This window comes from Puma concolor, chromosome E4 (assembly GCF_028749965.1).
Source record: "Puma concolor isolate L17-30 chromosome E4, mPumCon1.1.hap2, whole genome shotgun sequence".
NCBI lineage: Eukaryota > Metazoa > Chordata > Mammalia > Carnivora > Felidae > Puma > Puma concolor.
Window position 1 is genome coordinate 21,888,588 of NC_141683.1, and position 24,876 is coordinate 21,913,463.

General features: G+C 34.3%; 1 protein-coding gene across 1 annotated transcript in view; it reads left to right on the top strand.

Moving 5' to 3' along the window:
• CDC73 (cell division cycle 73) overlaps positions 1–17,502 on the top strand; it is a 137,835-nt gene extending 120,333 nt beyond the window's left edge. Inside the window, exons 15-17 of the mRNA XM_025927830.2 lie at positions 322–422; positions 5,737–5,878; positions 6,822–17,502. Coding sequence (XP_025783615.1) covers positions 322–422; positions 5,737–5,878; positions 6,822–6,858 — 280 coding nt within the window. The 3' untranslated portion in view covers positions 6,859–17,502. The remainder of the gene's footprint in view (positions 1–321; positions 423–5,736; positions 5,879–6,821) is intronic.
• Positions 17,503–24,876: the final 7,374 nt, after the last annotated feature.

Below are 24,876 nucleotides of genomic sequence, written 5' to 3' on the forward strand. Positions count from 1 at the left end.
CTATTGCATTGAAAGAGTGGGCCTGTTAGTCTAGGAGAAGGGCAAATTAAAAGGTTAAAAAGATTGCATATAAGGATTGTGTATGTAATTATGTTTAAAAGACCCAGGTGCAGTGCATGAGACGTATAGCAATCATTAATGTATTTTAATGGTAACGTAATGAAGAGTTGTGGTAATGGACTTTGTTTGCCTCACAGATGTGTTGACAGGAGACTATATCACATGAATCATTGAGTCCTTTTCTTAAGGATTTACAGTAACCAAAGTTCATCTATGAGATACTGTCTCTCTATTCTAATCCTCCCCCGTTTCTATTTATAGGGATCGGGTTGTAGCAGTTTTTGTGCAGGGTCCTGCATGGCAGTTCAAAGGCTGGCCATGGCTTTTGCCTGATGGATCACCAGTTGACATATTTGCTAAAAGTAAGATTCTCTTTATTTTTACTTTTACTTTAAATATTCCTACATTTACCAATATAGAAATGCTCTTGCTTTATGGAAGAGAAAGCCATCTATGGCTGTGCATATACGATGTGTGTATCAAAGGATTCCTATTAATATATTTTAATTTTTAAGCACCTGTGAACTACTTTTTTTTTTTTTTTGGACATTATTATTTTTTGTGTACTCATATCTAAAAGTGAATTATCCCCTGAGTTAAATAGAATTACTTTAGGCCTTAAACTTCAAAAGCATTAATATTTTTGCACGTCCATATATTTTTATTAAAACTGATGACTAGTTTTAAAATGGGTTGACTTTTGCTAACAGTAGTGTATAGCTGTAATTTGAAGTGCCATATGATTTTTACCAGCTGTTTCCACTGTCTTGAATGATTGTAGCATGATTGACTTATTCTTTTCATTCAACTCTAAATTCAAATATTCTCTCCTTTAGAGAATCCTTCTCTGGCCATCCTGGAAAGCCATTACCTCCTCCCAGTTACTCATTAAGCCCTTTTATTTTCATGATAGTACTTGCTGCTGTTTGGTATTATCTTGTTTTTATATCTTTATTTTCAGTCTTCCTGGTTATAATGGCAAGTTGCTTAATGGGAGGAGCCTTTTCTGCCTTGTTTGCTCTTGTATTGTCAGCACAGAAGAGGGCGTGGCATAAAAGAAGCATTCAATAGATACCTGTTAAATTAATGGATTTCATGTGGCTTCTATCTTTTGGTATATTAATATATCAGTATATACCAAATGTAGATTAATCTGGTCTATTTTTTTTGCTGGTAGAGATACTCCAATTATTATTTAATTCAAGTACCCAATTAAGTTAGTAACCACAGTAAAATTGTTTTTAAAAAATCATTCTAATGAAACAAGTATGTTTATTAGAAGTAACAGCTTCAGTTATTATGAACGTAGAGTGTGCTACTGTAAAATCCAGCCTCTTTTAAAGCAGCCTCAGTTTTTGTTAGTGGTATCACCATTCTTCCAAGATAGAAACTACCCAAGCTTGAAAGCTTTACTCATTTATTCTGTTCTGCCTTCATTCATTTTAATTAATTATTCTAATATTACTAATATTATGATAGCTTTTTATGTTATTTTTGAAGCTACAGAGTTGATAAATAGAAAGTTAAAGATAGAGAATGGGGATTTTAATGAAAGTAAAGTATCCATGAACACGAATATTTTACCTACTTGCTTGCCTGTTGAATAGTGTTTCAATAAAAAGAATGATTATGCCTTTGTAAATGCTGTCTAAATTTCATTTAGAATATAATGATGTTGTAGTAGTTTCGTTCATATTGGTAGTCTTCTGAAATTTAGATAACTTGAGTCTTTTTTTTTTTTAACAAAGTTACGATTTTCTTCCATGAATTATTCTCTTTTTAATCTTCCTTCTTTACTGAATCCTTTCTGTCAGTATTTACAGTGAAAGTAAATCCGACTCTTGATTTTGGGTCAGGTCATGATCCCAGGGTTGTGGAATCAAGCCCTATGTTAGGCTCCACACTGCACGTGGAACCTGCTTGGAATATATTCTCTTTCTCCCCCACCCCCACCCGTGTGAGTGTGTGTGCGCGTGCTCGCTCTCTCTCTCTCTCTCTCTCTCAAATAAAAAGAAAATGAAAGTACTCTTGCCTCTTCCCTCTTAAAATAAAACCCTTTCTCCTGATAAAATAAAACCCTTTCTCCTGACTTCAAAGCTCCTTTTCTTTTTCCTTTTATGAAATTTTGAAAGAAATGTCTCTACTAACTCATTTTCTATTCAGTTCTCAGTCCTCTGTTCAGCTTTCTTGTTCTCCACTAAACTGTTCTCACCAAACTTACCAGTGACCCAGATATTAGATTCCTTTGACCTCCTTATCAGACTTAAAACCTTCTTTTCCAAGGCTTATTACTCTTTTTTTCAGACTCTAGCTACTTTCCCTCTGGCTTTCAACTACCTGTTAATATTTTGTTTCTCTTTTCCTTTAAGTATAGATACTCTCTCAAGGAGATCTGATAGCTTTCAATTATCATCTATATCCCTCCCCTTATTCTAAGGTTTCTAGCTTATATTCTGGGCCTGTATATCTCAGTAATTACCAGATAACTCCTCTGTGAGGTCCTGTTGGTATGTCAGACTCCGCTTGTTCATATGGAATCGTCTTGTTCTCTCCCTCATTCCCAAACTGTTTCTTTTCCTCATTTAGTTTTCTTTAGTAATTTGCCTAAGCTAGAAACTTAGGAGTATTATTATCTCTTAGCTTTTAGTTGATCTCCTTGTTTTTATTCTTGCCTTTTCTAGGTTTTCACCCTTTGCCCCATAACACACTTAGAAAATGGTAACATCTATATAGCATAGCGGAAAACTGAGGGTTTTAACAGGAGCATCTATATGGGCCATGGTAAAAGCTTGTACTATTTTTCTTCATATTGCATAATAGTAAAATCCAAAATTTTTCAGAAGATATTAAGTATTGTATAAAATGGGCAAATAAAATCTTTTAAACGTTACAAGAAGTTTGAGCTTACAACTGCATATAGCTTTTTAAAAATATTTTTATGTTTGAGGTAGCTACATGTATTTGTTGATCAAGATTTTTAAATGATGATTTCTTCAAATTTTTGCTGGTTATCATTGAGAAGAAGTTTTCATTAATCTTCTAGATTATGTTGCCCCTTTGTCATCTGATGTGCCATCTTTGTACCTACTAAATATTATTCAAGAGCATTTTGTCTATTTCTTTTGTTTCTTTGTTCCTGTAAAGTAATGTTGACAAGATTCATGCAGTTTGTAAAAAATGAACAATTCTGAATTGTGTGAAATACTTTGCTTCAGTACTCATTGTGCTACCAGTTAGAAGACTGGCTTTCTTATAAAAGAACTTCATTTGTTCTATTTTTTGCTGAGATTTGTAAACTAAAAGCCTTTTTCTGAATCAGAAAGATGTTTTGTATAATGTCTTGGTGTAAGTTTGCTTGCCTTCACAGCTTCATGCCAATAAAATTTTTGTATAATGAGAGAAGCCTTATGCTTTCTTATTTGTGACTTAGACTTTTTAGACTCTAATGTTTCACCATTAATTTTAAAAGTTATCTATTCTGGTGGAATAAATACTGTATAAACTAAATCTATTGAAAGTAGGGAGTGGAGTACTGTATGCTTTTATAGATTTAGATAAATCATTTTTAAAAATATATTTTTAAGAATGATTTAAGGTAGGGGCGCTTGGGTGGCTTGGTCAGTTAACTGTCCAACTCTTCATCTCTAGCTCAGGTCATGATCTCACAGTTCGTGAGATCGAGCCCTGCATCAGGTTCTGTGCCTCCCTTCTCTCTCCTTCTCTCTCTCTCTCAAAAAAAAAAAAAAAAAAAAAAGAGAGAGAGAGAGAATGATTTAAAACAAATCATACTGAGAAAATTAGAAAAGGGAAACATGTAGTAAGGAAAATAGGAAGTATTGAAACTGTTGACTTCATTTAATTTAAAAATTTTCTAAATTAAAAAATTTTTACACATATAAATATTTTGAAAATGGGTTTTTTGAAGCTATAATGTGTAGCCCCTTTAATGAATCAGTTTAATTCATTAAATTGAATTAAACTCAAAATGAATGATGTGTTTGGTGAGGGAACCTTTAATTGGAAAAGCAAATAGTTTAGAAGTAATGTTTAAGTGTTTCTGTTTGTGAGCACAAATGATTCATTTTGGATTTGCATCAAGAATTACACTTCGATTCATTGTTAACATCCAAAGCCAGTAGGCTAGCAAGCAATGTGGAATAAACAGTCCATAACGTAGCTATCAAAAAAATGAATGAAGTCAATCATTTTTCTCTTTAGAGACCCCTAATACTAGATGATGATGATGGTAACAATCATATCTTATATACAAAAAAAAAAAAAAAATTAATGGAAAGAAAAGCTAACTCTTACGTGTGTACCTGTAAAACAGAAGCTTCACTGATGGTAAACTGATTGCAGATACAAAAGTAAGATTCAACCGGATGATCAGGGAGAGAGATTCAAAGTCAGTATTTTATGGTCCATTTGTTAACCTTTTGTAGGATACACCAGCTGGGAGGATTTGCCCGCTAGAGTCTTTTATTCACCCGACACTAGAATTAACTGTTAACAACGAAAATCAGATAATTTCATCTTCTTGCTTTAATCACTTTCTAGTGGTTTACTATCACATTTGGAACAAATTCAGATTTTTTTTTACCATAGCCAAATTTTACAGTATAGGACATTGTCTACAGAAGAAGTTATTCTTGTTTATAGGGTGTGTGCCAAGCTTGCTTTCATTTCAGAGCCCTTTACCACTGTTCTTATGCCTGAAATCCTCTTCTTGATCTTTGCTAGACTTGCTTTTTATATCACTTAATTATCTCCTTCTAGGTAACTTTCCAAATTTTTCTTTTTCCCTTTTCATCATTTCTTACCAAGTCCCATTCGTTCTCACTCCCTAATTATTTCTTGAATCTTTCTCTTGCCAGGCACGTACCTTCTCCCTAGTTGAGCAAATCTCTTTCTTCTCTAGTTGAGCAAATCTCTTTCTTCTCTAGATTGTTAAATTGTATCAATAGTCGCTGCTAAACACTTTGCAGTGATTCTCCATATCTCTTAGATGAAAATCCAAACTCTTTAATATGGCCTACAAGGCCAGCATTGTTCTGAATCTGGGGTCTTACCTTTTGCTCATTCTTTACATTACTTTGTATGATGCAGTTCCATTAAATTTCTTTAGTTCCTAGATGAAACTGTTTTCTCTTTGAGCATGTTCATGCTAAACAAAAGTCATTTTCTGTGTTTGCTTAATTCTTACTCAGCCTTTAGGTCTTACGTTAGATATCATTACCTACGCAAGACTTTCTGAACTCCATGGTCTGGGTAAGATACTCTTTTATGTTTCTGTGGTACACTCCTAACTTTATCATACTGTATTTGAATAGTTTTTTTCTTATTATTATCCTTCACAAGACCGTATGCATTTTATTAGCCTCATAATATGCATTATTCCTCATTTCAGTCCCAGTGACCCAGTCCTTGGTAGGTATTTGTTGAATGTTTTTGAGGATACCACAGTACTTAGTAGAATCTATTTCAAAAGTCTCTTTGGTTATAATGTAGCTTCATCTGGTTGAAGAAAGATTGTTTTTTTTTTTAAGTTTTTGTTTTCTTTTGAAAAAAGTTTTTTTTTTTCTTAATGTCTATATTGGGGTGTTTTTATTCTTTTATAAAATATTTTTATAATTTTGATCGCAGTTTGAATTAAAAATATTATTTCCCCCCATACAGTTAAAGCCTTCCATCTCAAATATGATGAAGTTCGTCTAGATCCAAACGTTCAGAAATGGGATGTAACAGTATTAGAACTCAGCTATCACAAACGTCATTTGGATAGACCAGTTTTCTTACGGTTCTGGGAAACATTGGATAGGTAATTCTGATCCTAAAATTCATTTACTTCTGCTTTATTATAGTAATTTTCCTTTCTCCTCAGTTAGATTTTAAGCTCTTTAAAATTGTATACATATCCCCCAGTTTCCTTTTTTGAACATTGTATGATGCTGGTCTCTAGTAGATATTAATAAATATCTTTGTTGTACTGATTTTAGAAATAGATGGAGAAAGGGCTTATAAGCTTGTTAGAAAGAACAGTAAACTCTGAGTCAGAAGACCTAGATTTTAGTCCTGATTTTATGATCTGTCTGTAATGAACTGTGTGACCTTTTTGAACCTTGTGTTCTATCTATCCCAGGGGCTTGGATTTATATGATTCCCTGCAGGGTTTTTTGTTGTTTGTTTGTTTGTTTGTTTTGTTTTTTTGCCAGCATCAAAAGGTCTCTGACTGGATTTGAGTTAAGGGTAGCCTGTGAAAGGAATTCAGGTTTTGAATTTATTTTAATTACTGTTATAAACAGAATTCTTAAAGTCCTTTTACAGTAACATCAGTTTTGTAATTGGAAAATTTAAGAACAGCCTTATGATCACAGTACCACTGAATTTATTCTCGTGGTGCTCTTTAAAATCTGTCACTTTCTTGGTGTAAGTCTCTTGCTGAATATTAAGGGTTTTCTAAAGTCAGAGGTTACTGAGGTAACCCAGTGATTATAATTGATAATATATTAAAAAAAAACATTTATTATTCTAGCCAGAAGCTCTGATTATAGAATTTAATAAGAGGAGTGTTTCTTCTGGCTTCAGAAGTTCTTATTCTGTATTCCCAAAGTATAGTATCAGGCTTCCAGTTTTTTAGAAAACAAAGCATCCTGTTCACTTTTGAATTTTAAGTTTAAAAAAAAAAGTCAACTTATTTTTACATTTCTGAAAATTCTAAAATTCCTATAATCATTATAACCTATTATAATATTATTTTCCAGGTACATGGTAAAGCATAAATCCCATTTGAGATTCTGAATTTTACTTGGTTTCCCTTTTTCTGGAGATCTGGATTAAGAAGCATGGATATACCTTGACCTAAAGACTGAGACTCAAGCTTTATGAATTTATCAAGAACTTACAAATGAAGAAGGTCACAGATCCATCTTTTATATGACCTTATTTGATGCTTTATGCTTCAAAGGGATGATGCTTGTCATCCATATAAGCAAACTTTTTGGCTTACAACTATTTTTTTAATATTAGCCTTCTAGTCTGTAACGGAAATTGTATATTTTGATAGAAGTTTTTTCTCCATTGGTTAAATTAGCATTACTTAAAATTTGTTTCTTTAGAAAATAAATGCAGGTTATAAATGTGTGTATATTTAGAGGTTATAAGGCTCTCTAAGCCATCTTCTGATTTTTCATTGCTCTATAATTCCTTTTATTGAAAATAGTATGCTATGAATGGTATCAAATTTTAGTCTCTGGAACTTCCAAAACTAGCAAAGGGATGTGACTATTTTGAATGAATCAGAATGTCAACCTGTATGTATACTATACCTATACTTATTCTTTATTTAAAAAAGAATAATGAAAAATCAAGAACAATTCTTCAGCTTTGGTTGAACTGTTCGGCCTTTTCAAGACTTCTTTACTCTCAATGAATACATTGAATGAATGTACATTCTTCTTTCTCACTGACTTTGGTGATTTTAAAACTTAGAATGATATATTTCTATCTGTGCTATCTTTCCACTTGAAAAATCTCAGAAGACAGATTAAAAACATGATAGGCTGTAGTACTTTTTGTTTTGGGAGCCAGAGTATGTTTGGGGGAAAGAAATGTATTAGTCCTACTACAATGTAACTTTAACTTTCTTATCTTTTTCATAAGTTCACCTTTGAATCTTACTTTGTATGTATGGTATAGGTTTTGAGTCTTCTGTTTCTAGGCATGTTGATCTTGGAGTTCTTATCTTCCATTATCCCTAAATATTGATAACTCTCCCAGACACCAAAGAACACATTTGCTTAATTAAGTGTCTGAACAGAAACAAGATAAAAACACTGGTATTTTTATGTGCGTATTCAATATCGTATAAAATATAAAACCTATATTTTAACTTAGTAAAATATTTTACTACTTCTCTAGAGTGTTGCATCCAAGGTACAATGAATGAGCATTTTCCTTGAGTCTTGATTTCACCTTTTATTACTTAAAAGCAACTGGAGCCTCTACTCCCCTAAAGAGTTTTCGCCATTAGGATTGTTGCTGATTGTTCATCTTGTGTCATTTTTTTTCTCCATTTTTTTCCCCAGTGATCTCTCTTAGATGAACATTTTTTTAGTAAACATTTAGCTCCTTCTTATGTTATGCTGACATTACCTAGCTTCATTTTGAAATTTAATGCTATCATAAGAATGAGAAGCACTTATTTATTTTTAAAGTAATCACAAAAGTCCATACCAATAGTGGATAGAAAAAAGTATTTATTCATGTGGAATTCACTATGTTCTTAAGAAAAGCAGTCAGCATTTTAAATTATTAGATTATAGGATATTTATAAGGTTTGAACAGATTCTACCCCCTTCCTTTCTGTGCACCTCTCTTCTTGAAAACAAAAGAACTCAAATTTGTTCACTTTAGACTTTCTCATCATATAAACTGTTTTCAAAATGAATTAATGTATTGTATAAACTTTCTCCATGATGAAATCGTCAAAGACTAGAATCTGTACTATTTTAATGTAAGATTACTTGTTAAGACTACTACAAGTGGACGAGAACTACCTTTCTATAAAAATTTTTAGTATTTATACTTATGTCATATATGAAATTTACTTGATACAGAGTGTGGTTAAAATTGGGAACATCTACTTTAAACAGGGTTTATTTTTCTATCTTGAATTTGCCTTATGTATATTCAAAGGCTTCTGGAAATACTGTAAAGGAACATTAGGAAAAGTACAAATATGCTATGCTGTATGTATTTTAAAATCAAACCCTTAGTATGTACTTAATTTTCTTTTTCTTTTTTCAGCAGTTCAGTCCCTCATTTAGGTCCATGTAATTAATGTAATAGTCATTAATTCCAAAACAATTTTTTTTCAGCCAGTCATTATTCGTTATCTCATGACTCCCAAGTCCTACAGCAGCACCTATCACTGTGCCTTGCACATAATAGGCATTCAGTAAATATTTATATGCATGAATTAATGAACTTTTCAGTGTGACTGATTTATTACAAAAAGTACTTTGACTAGGTCTTGGAGTTTGAAAATACAGAAATACAGGGAATGAAGAGGTACACATAGATGTTTAATGGAAATGAGGTATACATTAATGACCTTGACTTACCATAAGTTACTGTTAACTGGAGACACCCTTGCTTGTCCCATTGGTAAAAGAAAACTTCCATTTCTTTATTCATAGGACACTTTTCTGAGTCAGGTAACATTAAGAAACTTGTAGGTTTCAGTCAGTTAATTGTTCAACCTTGACTGCACATTAGAATCACTTGGGGGACCTTTTAAATATTTATTGCCTGATTCCTGATTCTGATTTAATTTGTGCTGAGACCTGATCATCAGTATCTTTAAAAAGTTGTTTAGGTAATTTCATGTTCAGAAAGGATTGAGAATCACTGATTTAATTTGTTGTTGAAAACAATGCCAGTATTAAATGTCGTATTTCCTCATCTCCCGCCTTCCCTCCCTCCCTCCCTTCCATCCTTCCTTCTCTCCGTTCTGCCCTCCCTCCTTCTCTCCCTTCTTTCCTTCTCCCTGCTTTCCTTCTTTCGTTCTTTCTTTCCTGCTTTTACTTTTCCTCTTGGTGGCCACCCTTTGCACTAGACTGACCCCCTTATTGATGGTATTGGCCTGTAGTTCCACATAACAAATTCAAGTCTTATTTATTTAATATAGGAGTATTTTGCTGTTTAATATTTAAACAATGTTTAATATATTGCATTATAAACTAGTATTATAGTTTATGATTTGTTTCCCATGTGTCCTTATCCTTATTTTTTTTTTTAACAGCAGCATGATAACAATCCATACAGAAATAACTAGTTCATAATGAGGAAAATTTCATAATAATTTTTAAGGTAGAAGAAAGTAAAGGATTAATTTCTTATCTGCCATGCAGAATTAGTTTGCTTATGAAAGGAAAGAGGCATACTTTTTAATTGGTCTGCACAGAAAAGTAAATTATTCATTTAAATAAAATTCATTATCAAACATTGAAGGAAACATTTTTCCAAAATAAAAATTTTTGTGACTCCTAACAAAGTTAAAGTGATACATTGTTCTTTTTTGGAGGGTGGGGAGGGAGTATTTAGTTTCCATATTTCTTACTATATAACAATTCCATTTTATTGGTATTAACAGTAGAAAATGATGATAGGATACACATTATGTGGCCAGAAATAAAATGCCACTTTGTCAGATAACAATTATCTGAGTCTTAGTTGTTGAACTAATTAGTTTATAAAACTTTTTGAGACCAACAGTGTATTTTATAAATATTATAAAAGCTGACCAAAATTAAAACATGAAAAATAAATTTGATTACATGAGCCTTAAATATTACTTGACTGAATTTTTATTCACTTGGATTTGATAGTCAACTGGTTACCCTAACCATAGTAAATTAACTTTAGAAATAAAAAAGTAAAAATCACTGAATTTGACTTAAGAACTGGATTAGGAATTTTGAAATGTCATGTCCTGTATGTTCTGGCCTATCCATTGCCACATTTGGCTGTATAGTGATGCCAGCATGGTTTCTATCTGTATATGTTGGAATGATAACCAAGGAAAAATTGGAAATGTATAATAGGTGTATAAAAATTATATTTAGTAAATGCATAATATGCAATAATACTTTCAGGTCATTCATCTTTTGGGGCTTATATGTATTATTTTAGGTAGTGTTTATTAGAGTGATCTTGAGAGTTATATATAAATGTATGCCATTTAAATGAGTAAAGCTAAGGAGATTAATTTTATTGCCAAAATTCAAAAAGTGAAGTGATGCTATGTCAAATTTAGGTGGGTGATGTATCTCTCTGAGAGTTTTGTTTGCTACTGAATTCCATTTCTATCCAGTTTAAGTTTGCTAAAAGCTACTTAACCTCCAAGTTTGGTTATATAGTGCTTTATATATAATGTAGTTCATTTACATGATATAGGCACTATAAATTTTACCCCCCACTTTGTATATTTCTCATGCAAAGTGGGTTCTTCAGTGGAACTTAAATTTCGGCCCTGTGACCTGATTAAATGTTCTACTCATTCTTACTCCATTTCAGTGGATTTTTAAGTTTCAACTTGTAAATAAGTTTTGGGTATATTCCCACCCCCACTTCTGCCCTAGTCTTCATCCTTCCAACCAAAAACACATTCAACCAAGAATACAGAAACTGTATTGTGTTGTAGGATATGGACGATGACAGTCTTTTCAAAAAGGGATTTAGGAGATTTTTCAGGCATTGTATTTGTTTTGAAAATAAACGTAATGGAAGTTTTCACTTTGAAAACTAAAGAGTTAAGTACATTTACAGTCTTCTGTTAATGTGTTAAATAATGGAGAGAATCACAATTCTTCCTAAAAGTAACAAGCTACATGCTCTAATGAGCTTAGTTTGGTTATGGTCCAACTTACCAAGTCCTTATTGTTAGAATGTTATTTACCAGCATACACTCTTAATTCTATTATCTTTCAGCAGTTTGGGCACCCTGATTTTAACATTTTGTAGTTTGAAAACAAACTGCACTCCGCATATAATCAAATCATTAACAACATCATGGTATTATTGGTGGTGCCAGTAATAATGTTTAACTCTTTTGCAACAAAATTCCTTTAATGAAGTGTTTAATGGGCCCTATTCAAACTTAATTTCCATTCAGTTCATAAGTGCCTACTAAATATGTATTTTATCCTGCTCTTCTGTTCATTTGATCATCTGCTTTTAGGCAGATGAGCATTCACATAACTAAAATAGATACAGCAGGAGTTGTAAATGCTGTTGGATTTTTTAAGGCTCAAAGGTGCTAGTATATAAGAGCACATTGCCAAATAAGCTTTTTTTCTTCTCATTTTCTAAAACAGTTTCCATTTATTTTTAATTAATGATCAGTGTTTATGGTGAGTTGGAAAACATCCTCTTAATTTCCTTCAGTGACCATAAAAAAAAACATTAAAAAAACAGCTCTAGAGAAGGCTATGGTGTTGAGTCTGTCATAATTATTTGTAGATACTTTATCATAGAACTGTAGTTTATAATTCACCGTCATCTAGAGAATATTGATTTATATTACATGACTAATGTAAATAGGGCTCAGGCCACATAAGACCGAAGACATCAGAGGTTTAGTTAATCACATTTGAATATTTTATTGCGCTGTGATTGATTTGCCAAAAAAAATCCAAATGGAAACACATTGGGTTATACAGCATTGACTGATAAAATATGATAATGTATACTCACAGAACTTGCCTTCATGGAGTTTAACATGTTAAAAATGTAAATATGGTAATGGCATCAATTTCTCTTTTTAAAATTGTTAAATAATGATGTGTTTTTCTTTAAAATGGAATAGTTTGAAATTTTATCAAGTTGGTGTATGTAATGGTTGGGGAAGATCAAATGGGCTTGCTCATGGCATATTCAGTCATGACATAACTAATGTTTATGGTCATTTTGACTGTAAAGCAGTTTTAAAGTATTTGTATTTTTATTTACATGTTTTTATTTCATAATGCACCACTGAGTACAAAAGAAGTGTAAGGGTTACTGATGATGAAATAAAGTGAGGGTGTTAATGTAGATTAAAGCAAGTTGATGTAGGAATTTGAGGAGAAAGAAGAAATTATATGGGAACTCACAACTCCATGGGGAAAGAAATACATAGTAAGAATTGGGCAGTGATGTATCTTTTGGGGGATTGGTCATAAATTTAAATGAAACGAGGCAAACTGTGGTGTGATTTTTTTTTTTTTTCCAGCAGCATTTAGGTACTTGATTCCAGGTGTAGAAAAAGCAAATAGATTTTTAACTTTTGATAGAAGTAGAAACAGACCAGGGAGGTGAAGATATTCACCAAGGTGGTGATTATAGTACCAGAACATGGAATCTAAGCTCTTCAAGAGATAAATGATGGAGAGGAAGTGGTGGATTGTATGAAAGTGGTGCTGACCCACTAACTGAAACCTTCAGTGAAATGAAGCTAAAAGTGAGCCTAAAAGACAAGAAGGTGAGAAGATTGGGTGTGTGAAATCAGGATTTCAGATGTGATCTGATATTGATGAGGAAAAGTCAAAACCTTGGAAGTGACTGAGATAGAAGAAGGGCTCTTTGAGGTGGGGAGTCAAAGATCTGAGGCCATGATTACTCATGTGAATGTTGAAATAACTGAGAACTACAAGAAATAAAGGTGGCAGGGAAGATAGCCACAGGCTAGTGACTCAGCTTGATAGCAACAGGAAAATTCTAACTAGATAGCATGAACTTTAAAGGATCCATGCTCAAAACAAAAATCTTTGGCTTTGTTATCAAGAGATGAGTGAAAGTACATTTAGATATTTTTAGATTTTTTTTAAAGGTATGGATCATCATTTCAATGCCCCCCTCTAACGTGCTTTTTTAAATAAAATTCTGTACTTGTTCCATTAGGACAGGTTATGAGGGCTTTTACTATACTAAGTGTAAATCCTCCTTTTTGACAATAATAGCCTTTCTACCTTCTCTGAGTCTCGTTTTCTCCAATTTGCTCCCACATCAGGCTAGTTCTTGTATTCTTTGCCTCTTCTGTAGCCCAATAATAACTGGAAGTGGGAAAAAGTCTTTGTTGGAAGACCTGAGCACTGCTCTGTTCTGAGGTTTCATAATGAGCCCAAACTGAGGTCTCTCCTAGTTGTATGTGCATCTTACTACTAAGGGAGAACACCTTGAATGGTTCCCATAGTGGGTTCAGGGTGCTGGAAAAAAGGAATACTTGGAAATGTGGGAAATTGGAAAGGGTTTTTCATTGACTTTTCTGTGGACATCTTATTTCCTCAGTTTGTTTTGTTCTAGATTTTGGATGAGAATTCTTAAAATGTTGCAAGCTTTTTCCCCCCTATACTGGGGTGGGCTAGATGTTATTCTGAGCCTAATCTAAATCTTACCTGAATCTCTTTCTTTCTTTGGTTTCCTTGTTAACATGAAGTGGTATATATTTTCTTGTTTGGTGGCTGATGGCTTTATGGCTTTTCCTTTTTTCTCAGTCCCCTATCAATTCTTTAGCTGTTAAGTATGATCGAGCTATGATCCCACTTGACTTCACTGTCTTCACCCAGAAGTGACCTTACCTATTTTTGGTGGAGGAAACAGAAGCCATGGACTTCTTAGTACTTTATCTCACAAACTTGTATGCATATAATAAGCATCCTTTCTTTCATTCCTCCTATTACAGTGATTTAAATGTCCTGTCACCCATCAAGGACTTGTCTATTCATATGTTCTCCTACAGCCTTCCCCGCTGTCATGAGTATTGCTCTGTTACAGTTTTCCCTCTAGCTTGTGTCTTCATCCTGTCACCCTCTACTTATACCTTTCCACCCACATTTAAACTGGGTTGCACCTTACATCTTAAACAGGGTTCTACGGAGTGAGTGCCTCCCAAAGATCTGTGGGCTCAGATGTATCACAGGTGTGGTACTAGGAAGACTACCTTCAGAGTACCTGCTGAGCTGCTGCATGGTAGGCTCTCAGTTCCTGTTTGTATGGGTACTGGCATCTTTCTGGTTAATATATCCTTAGCCCACAGAAGTAGAGATAACTGGCTTGCTTGTATTGCTCACAGGTTTATTGCCACTCGTACTGTCCCACAGTTTGACTTGTGCAAAAGGGCAAATGAGTAGACAAAGGAAAATAGTAAAGAAGTCTACAGAAAAATAGGACATTCAGAAGTGGGTGGTGGTGAAAAAGAATTGCTGGTGGAGATGGATAACAGCTTTAATTTTGAGAAAGCACATGAGGAAGTTCAATCAGTGTGAAATAAACTTTCTGTAAATTAAAACAACAAAAACCCAATGCATTAAATGTAGTAGAAAAAGAGGGAAATGGCCACTCCTGAGGACCAAATTAGAGGCCTGGATGGAATATGTGCAGTAGTAGTTACCTCTAGAAACACAAGGCCCAAAGACCTGCAGATTGTAATAAAAATGAAAACACCTTGAAGAAAAGTTTGGATATTTAATGTGAATAAGTAAAGAACCGTAAGGAAGAAAGAAAGGAAACAGACTTAGGAAAACAGTTCATAGATACTAGAGGAAAATTTCCCTGGTTTGAAAGAGCTCTCATTCTGGAGGCTCCCTGTAACATGGAGGGAAGGGGGAGGACACTTAGGCAGACATTTCATTCAAATATTTATGGTCTACTTCATGTCAATGATACTACTATTTTAGTCACTGGAAGTCAGGGTAAACAATTTTGAGCCATGCCTTCATTGAATAGGAAGAGGTAGATAATAAAATGAATGTGTCAGATGTGAATAAGTGATAGAGAAAAAAGTGAAGTAGAGTGACTAGACAGTGCTGGGATAAGGCAGAGGCAAGATACAGTGTTTTATTGGGTGGTTGGAGGCAAGGTGGTGTTTGAACAGCAATTTGAAGGAAGTGAGGGAGCCAACCTCGTAAATATCTGCGGCGAAAATAAGGAACAAGAAGTTTAAAAGTCCTAAAATCGTGAGTCCACCTGGGTGGCTCAGTTGGTTAAGTGTCCGACTTAGCTCAGGTCATGATCTCGTGGTTCCTGAGTTTGAGCCTGCATCGGGCTCTGTGCTGACAGCTCAGATCCTGGAGTCTGCTTCCCATTCTGTGTTTTCCTCTGTCTCTGCCCCTCCCGCCTTGAGCTCACACTCTCGCGCGCTCAAAAATAAATAAACATTAAATTTTTTTTAAAAAATCCTAAGGTAGTATCATATCTGCAACTCAGAGACTGGCAAGGAGGCCACTTGGGCAGAGATGAGGCAGCAAGAACAGTTAAGAGATGAGTGCAGAGTGGGAGCTGGAAACAAGATTATGTAGGACTTTGTAGGCTACTGTAAAGCTCTTAGCTTTTATTCATTGGTACATAGGGGAAGCATTGGAGAGTTTTTGAGCAGAAGAAGAGTGACCTCATTGTGACCTTAGGTTTTAAGAGGCATAATGCTCTTAGAGAATAGACTATGTGGTAGTAAAGGCAGAGGCTGGGAGATCAGATCATTGGATATTACAGTAATTTAGATAAATGATTAGGGCTTGGGCCAGTGTGGTTACTGGGGAGGAGTGACAAATGGTCAGATTCTGGAAATATTTTGCAAGTAGATGGATTGGGTGTGATGTGTGATAATAGAGCCAACAAAAAGGTTTTTTTTTGTTTTGGGTTTTTGCCTAAATAACTGGAAGGATGTAGTTTTCTGCTTACTCTGATAAGAAAGGTTATGTAAAGGTCATATTTGGGGATGGTATTAGCTAAGGGAAACTGGAGTTTTGAGGAATGTTGAGTTTGAGATGCTCATTAGACATGCAGGAAGAGATAATTCAAATTCTTTAATTTCAGGGTAAAGAGAGGACTTCATAAAGGAACAAAAAAAGAAAAACACATCTCCAGGCTTTAAAGAATGACTACAAATAAATGTTTCCCAAGTGAGACCATTTATCTTGAGGATATGCAAGGATCCAAAGAGTATATCTCCCAAGTAACCTCGGTTGAGGAACAGGGACATTAGAACTTTTAAGAACTTCAAACAAATGACGAATTAAAGATCTGTGTTCTGTGATAGAGTGGGAATTTGAAATGTTAAGTGGTAAGTAAGAGTTCCTCAAGTGGGAAAGACATACTACCTGGAAAATCTCACATCAGTAACTACAGATATTAAGCTATTTCAGCAAAGATGTGGGGGCTGAGCTGAGCAGGGAGTAAAGAGTGAGCACCCTAAATTTCTCATCCCTGATGAGAAAAATGATTTCATGGAAGATGACCAACACTTGTTCTTGCAACTAATCAGAAGTTCTATATTTTTGACAAATAGCTTTCTAAAACCCACTTAAAGCACTTTGGAATATTTAGGGGGAAAAAAACAAACTTGTTTTAAGGTTTTGGAGATTTTTAAATAGGTCAGGAAATTATTTGCAAATTGTGAAATTGTGAAGGTATGAACATTTTGATAGGTATATTTATGTTTTCAATGCAAAAGCACAAAATAAATATCTCCAATAACCATTTTTAAAATGTTCTTTCCATAGCACAATTTTTTTCCAACAGTAATTACTTGTTCATTCACAGACTTCTGATCATCTGACTTCATAGTAATTTCTAACCTTGTTATTTAGCAAAGAGCTAACTTAGGTTTAAGAGGAAGGTCAACTCTCATTTTCTTGTTCCCACTTGGTTCCATTATTACTGTTATCTTTGTGTTTTTGTTTTGTTTTGTTTCTTCCCTCCCTCCTCAGAGATCTCTTTATGCCACTTTTCCATTCTGTAAAGTATCTATAAAGTGTTGTCTGTTTCATTATGCTGGATGAGGGAATGGGAACTTCATTGTCAGGTCTTTTTCTTCCCTCAGTTCACCTTGTACTGTGTACAGATAAAGTGAAGGCATCTGTGTCAATTCATATATTAACTATTAATAAAGCTTAACTTAAATGCAAATATATATTTATTGTCTTCTTCCTGCACCCAACTGAATCATCTTGCATGCACCCTGGAATGTGTTTGCCCTACTTTGCAGACCAATAGCATGAAGTAAAAATGTTTCATACAGCATTTGTCAAACAGTGTTGTGTGTGGATCAGGAATGTTAGCATTCCAGTGAGGGTGAATTGTGTGACTGTTCAAATGCGAATTCCTTGACCTTTGTTTCAAATTTACTGAATGGATTTTTGTGGGATAGAGACAGAGAATCCACATATATAACAAGATTCTCAAGTGATTCATGGATGTACTATTTTGAGAGTCAATAACTGAAAACCTGAAGCCAGATTATATTTTCAACCTCATCAAATGCTTCCCTCCCAAAAATTTAGGTCCAGATATACTGCCTTGCAGTCTTTCAACATGCCATCCATTTTCACAGCTCCATGCCTTAGTAAATGTCCCTTTCTCTGCCTGGAAAATGGGTTCTTACCTTTCAAGACAAATTCACACCTGTGAAATTCACATCTCTACTTATAAAATAACATTTGTGTTTTTGTGATTTCTTCTCATTACGAGCAGCATGAGGGATTTGCCATTGTTAGTATTATCCCATATGAGAAAAAAATCAGAACAAAGTTTATGTTCTTAAAACCAATTGAACAGAGATGTGTTTACATCAGTCATCTATGTACTGATTAGGAATGGACAACCAGATCTTCATTTCTCATATATATGATGCTACAACTCACTTTAAAACCTTAAAGAAATCTACCTATGCAAGGATTATTACAGAGATTGTCTCAAAAGGAATGAAACACAATAATAGAAATCTGTATGAAAGACTAGGCAAAGTTATACCAGTATCTAGTAAGGAGTAAGTATTCACATTTTTCTTATGTGTATTTATAGTACCAGTGCACTGTAATTAGTCATGTTTTAAGATTTTAGGGTTGACCAGTTATCAAGTTTACTATCTCAGCTCCAAATCCACCCTTCTTTGCCCTGCTTTGTAATGGCTGGAACTGGGCCCTGTACAGGTTTCTCCTGTACAGGCTGAATGTTAGGCTGTCACTGGAGGAACAATGTAAGGTCATAACAGGGGAAAGAGTGTCTTTTAATGATTCTGGTGGACTGTATTCAACTTGGCTGCCAGCAGATTAGCATGCAGAAGGTCGGGGGCACCCATTCAACAGCCTTCATGGGTCATCTGCAGCCTACATCTTCCTGAAAGTTACTCTGCTGGAAGACCCAGCTGTGGCCCACCCATAGTCTCCATGGACCCCACCACTTGGTGAGGTGCTCCAACTAGGCCAACACCACCATCCCCTCCAGCATGTTTCTTTCAAAGTCTATGTTCCTGTGTGAGCTAGGCCCTCTCCAATGAGTTCTGAATCTCACTGGAGTAGGGGTGGGGTGGCTCTTACAAGTTCTTACTTTCTTTTTTATTCTCCCACCACTATAGAGGGAGTAGTTTCTTTCTGCTTCTCTTATTTCTATATCCATTAGAATCTTTTTACACCACCTTTTATTAACAGTCTCTAAATTTTCTGTATCAAAATTACTGATGTGGTGGTTCCTATCTCCTGATTGGATTCTGACTGATACATGGGGTATGCTGCTCAAGAGAGATTACTTTGAGAGTGGGGGATAACTACTTCCTAAAAGTTGTGTTGAATCAGGGAGAACATGTGTTAGAATTATGGTTTACATAAATATTTGAAGTCTCAAAATAGCAAATGAGAAAAACAATACTGTGATGAAGTAATTGTGTGGAAATGAGAGAATGATTTGGTAGAGTTTTGGTGGCTGACCTGATTGAAACCATGCTGATGGACATGGGAAACTTTAGATCAATAAATATTAATTTATTCACATGTTACAAAGAAAAATACAAAAGGAGGTGATTACTGTGTCCAGATTCCTGGGAACCTTCCAGAGCTATTTTGTACATAAATAGATGAATAAATAACCACATCTCTCAGTCTCTCTTCCCTTTTTTTTTTTTTAACATATTTGGCATTCTTCTGTATCTTGCTTTGTTCACCAAGTAAACATCATATAGTGAATATGTTTCCTTTGAACCGGCTACATGCTATTTCACACTATGGCTATGCCAGCACTATGAAGGGACATCTGGGTTGAGTACAGTTCTCATTATACCATTATAAACAATGTTGCAGTAAACATCCATGTACATATTTATTTGTACATGTGTTTGAGTGTGTCTTGGGTAAATTCCTAAAAGTGGCATCACTGGCTCAGAGGTCATGTTATTTTTTTTTAACTTTTCATTTTGAAATAATTATAGATTCATGGAAAGTTACAAAACTACTACAGAGAGGTTCCAGGTGTCCCTCTCCCAATTTCTCCCAATGACATCATCTTATATAACTATAGTACAATATTAAAGCCAGGATATTAATACAGTCTACAAATCTTACTTACATTTCATCAGTTTCACATGCCCTCATTTGTGAATGTGTGTGTATGTTCTATGCAATTTTATCACAAGTAGATTTGTGTAACCACCACCAAAGTCAATATGCAAAACTGTTCCATCAGCACAAAGATCTTTTGTGCTACACTTTTATAGCCACGCCCACACTCCTCCCTTCACCACCACCCGGTTCCTACGCCTGGCAATCAACTAATCTGCTCTCCAGCTCTATAATTTTGTCATTTTGAGAATACAGTAGACCCTTCTTATCTGTGGTTTCACTTTCTGCAGGTTTCAGTTACCCATGGTCAACAGCTGTCTGGAGGGAGATGATCCTCTTTCTGACCTGTTGTCAAGAGGTCAATAGTAGCCTAACGCTATGTCACAGTGCCTGTGTCATTCACTTCACTTCATCTCATCATGTAGACATTTTGTCATCTCCCATCATCACAAGAAAGGAAGGGTGAGTACACTGCAATAGGATAGTTTGAAAGACTACATTCACATAACTTTTATTACAGTCTGTTGTTATAATTGTCCTATTTTATTATTATACTAACTAAATAATAGGTACCTACTTTAGTTGTTAATCTTTTACTGTGCCTAATTTATAAATAAACTTGATCATAGGTATGCATGTATAGGGAAAAACTATATATGTAGGGTTCGGTATTCCTGGTTTCAGGCATCTAACGGGGGTCTTGGACTGTATCCCATGCAGGTAAGGGAGAACTACTATATTCTATAAATGGAATTATACAACATGTAGCCCTTGAGATTGGCTTTTTTCACTTAGCATAATTCCCTTGAGATCCATCCAACATTTGCATGTGTCAGTAGTTGTTCCTTTTTATTTCTGAGTAGCGTTCAATGATACAGATGTACCACTATTTGGTTAACCATTCACCAGTTGAAGGGCGTTAGGTTGTTTCCATCGTTTGGCTATGATAAATAAATTTTCTGTGAACACTCATGTACACATTTTCGTGTGTTTTCTTTCTTTGGGATAAGTGCCCAAGAATATGGTTGTTGGGTTGTGTGGTAAGTATATTTTAGTTTTTTAAAGAAACTGTCAAACTATTTTCTAGAATGATGGTACCATTCTACATTCTTACTACCTGTGTATGAGAGACCCAGTGTCTCCACATCCTTGCCTGCATTCTATATTGTCATTATTTTTTTTTTAAGAGTTTAGCTGTTTTAATAGGTGTGTAGTGATGTATCTTCATGGTTTTAATTAGAATATTGTTGAACATATCTTCGGGTACTAATTTGCTGTCTGTATATTCTCTTTGGTGAAATGTCAAAATGTCTGCTTATCTCTTGCCCATTTTCTTTCTTTTTTTTTTTTTTTTTTTTACTTTTGAGTTTTGAGGGTTCTTTATACAGGCAATTCTCACTTTTCAAGTTCTGATATATGTGACTTTTTTTTTCTTTTTTATTTGGAACAGTTCTTTTTTTTTTTTTTTTTTACCCCACCAGCTTTATTGAGATATAATTGACATATAACAGTGGGTAAGTCTAAAGTATACAGCATGATAATTTGATACATGTATATATTGTGAAATGTTTACTACAATAAGATTAGTTAACACATCCTTCACCTCACATAATTACTTTTTTGTTGTTGTTGTTATGGTGACATTTAAGATCTACAGTCCAAGCAAACTCACCCTACTGTACTAGATCCCCAGAACTAAATCTCACCTACTAAACTCACCCTACTGTACTAGATCCCCAGAACTTAATCTTCTTGAAGTTTATATGCTTTGACCAACATCTCATAATTTCTCTCACTGGCCAGTCAGTCCCTGGCAACCACCATTCTACTCTCTGCTTCTGTGAATTTGGCATCTTTAGATTCCTCATTTAAGCGAGATCAGATTAGCATAATGCCCTCAAGGTCCAGGCATGTCACAAATGATAGGATTTCTTTTTATTTTATGGCTAAATAATATTCATATACCACATTCTTAGTCATTCATCCATTGATGGAAATGTCAGTTGTTTCTATGTCTTGGCTATTATGAATAATGCTGCAGTGGTAATGAGAGTACAGATGTCTCATAGGGTTAGCGATTTGGTATCCTTTGGATATATACCCAGAGGTGGAATTCCTGGATCATATGGTAGTTCTATTTTTAACTTCTTGAGGAATCTCCATAGTAGTGGATGCACCAATTTACTCTTTTCCCACCAAGAGTACACAAGGATTCCCTTTTCTCCATATTCTTACTCACACTTTATCTCTTGTCTTTTCGATAATAAGCATCCTAACAGGTGACACTGTGGTTTGGGTTTGCATTTTCCTGATGACTAGTAATGTTGAGCACCTGTTCATGTATCTGTTGACCATTTGTATGTTTTCTTTGGAAAAATGTTATTCAGATCTTTTGCCCATTTTTTATTGGATTATTTTTTTTATACTGGGTCATATGAGTTCTTTATATTTTTTGGATATTATTGCCCCTTAACAGATTTATTTGGCTTGGATATGTTTTCTCCCATTTGGTATGTTGCCTGTTCATTTTGTTCCACGTTTCTTTTGCTGTGCAGAAGTTTTTTTGGTTTTATGTAGCCCCATTTGTTGATTTTTTTGCTTTTGTTCCTTGTGTTTTTTGGTATTATATCTAAAACAATCATTTCTAAAATCAATGTCAAAGAGCTTTTTTCCTATGTTTTCGTCTAGGTGTTTTAAGGTTTTAGGTCTTACATTTATGTTCCTTAATCCATTTTGAGTTAATTTTTGTGAGTGGGTAAAGATAGGGGTTTATTTTCATTCTTTTGCATATGGATATCCAGTTTTTCCAGTACCATTTATTGAAGAGACTATTTTTCCCTCTTGAGTATTCTTAGCTTCATTATCAAATATTAGTTACTTTATAAACATGGGATTATTTCTGGTTCCTGATTCTGTTTCATTGATCTGTGTGTCTGTATTTATGCCAGTACCACTGTTTTGGTTATCATTGTTTTGTAATATAGTTGGAAATCAGGAAATGTGTTGCCCCAGCTTTGTTCTTTGTCAAGATTACTTAGGGTATTTCAGGTTTTTTTGCAGTTCCATACAAATTTCAGTGTTTTTATTTTTTCTACTTTTGTAAAAAAAAATACCATTGGAATTATGATAGAGGTTACATTGCATCTATAGATGGCTTTGGGTAGTATGGACATTTTAATAATATTAACTCTGCTGATCCATGAACATTAAATGTCTTTACATTTATTTGTATCTTCTTTAATCTTTTTCATCTATATCTTAAAGTTTTCAGTGTATAGATCTTTTACTTCTATCTTTTACTGGTTAAAATTATTTCTAAGTATTTCATTGTATTTGATGCTATTTTAAATGGGATGGTTTTATTTCTTTTTCAGATAGTTTATTGCTAGTGTATAGAAACACACTGATTTTTTTTTTTAATTCTGGTTAGTTAACAGATGGTGTAATATTAATTTCAGGTGTACAATATAGTGATTCAACACTTCCATACATTACCCCTTGTTCATCACAAGTGTACTCCTTAATCCCCATCACCTATTTAACCCATCTCCTCCCCATCCTCAGCCTCCCCTCTGGTAACCATCAGTTTGTTCTCTATAGTTAAGCATCTGTTTCTTGGTTTGCCTCTTTGTCTCTTTTTCCCTTTTCTCATTTGTTTCTTAAATTCCACACAAGAGTGAAATCATATGGTATTTGTCTTTTTCTGACTGACTTATTTCACTTAGCATAATACTCTCTAGCCCCATCCACATCATTGCAAATGGCAAGATTTCATTCTTTTTTTGAGTCTGAGTAATGTCTTTTCTTACCAACATCAGTCCATAAAGTTTGGAAAAGGTGACTGCTTCTTCAAATGTGTGACACCTATGTAAGGCTAAAGGGATCATGAAGAATTAGGGAAACATGACACCACCATAGGAATATAGTAAACTTCCATTAACTGAGTACAAAGAAAAGGAGATACATGAATTGTCTGACAATCGTTCTAAAGATGCTCTGAAAGCTATAAGAGAACACACATAAACAACTCAATGATCAGGAAGACAATAGAAGAACAAGACGTTCAACAAAGAGAGAAAACATAAAGAACTAAACAAAAATTTTGAGACTGAAGAATACAATGATTGTAATGAAGAATTCAATAGAGAGCTTCAACAGCAGACTGGACCAAGTGGAAGAAAGAATCTGTAAACCCAAGGACAGATCATCTGAAATTATCCAACCAGAGGAGCAAAAAGAAAAAGACAGGAAGAGACACAGGATTATTGAAACATCATTAAAAGGAACAACCTACGCATTAGAGTCCCAGAAGAAGATAGGGAAGGGGGGCAGAAAACATATTTAAAGAAATAATGGCTTAGAACTTCCCAAAACTGGTGAAATATTTGCACATCCAAATTCAAGAAGTTAATAGGTTCCCTACAAATTCAACTCAAAGAGATCTTCTCCAAGACACACTATAACAAAACTGTCAGAAACCAAAGACAGAATCTTGAAAGCAGCAAGAAGAAAGAAACTAGTCATTTACAAGGAACACCCATAAGACTGTCAATGCATTTCTCAGCAGAAACCTGACAGGCTGGGAAAAAGTGGGATGATATATTCAAAGTGCTAAAAGAAAAACACTGCCAACAAAGAATACTTTATTTGATAGTTATCCTTTAGAAATGAAAAATAGATTAAAAAAAAAAAGAAGTGAAAACAAGATAAAGACTTTTCCAGAGAAACAAAACTGAGGGAGTTCATCAACACTAGACCTGCCTTATGCCTTACAAAAGATACTGAAAGGAATTCTTTAGGCTGAAATGAAAGGATGGTAACTAGAAACATTAAAATATGAAAATGAAAATGTAAAAAACACTGGTAAAGGTAAGCGCAAAGTCAAATTTGGAATACCCTAATACTGTGATGTGGTGATGTGTTAATCACTTAACTGTAGTATAAAAATTAA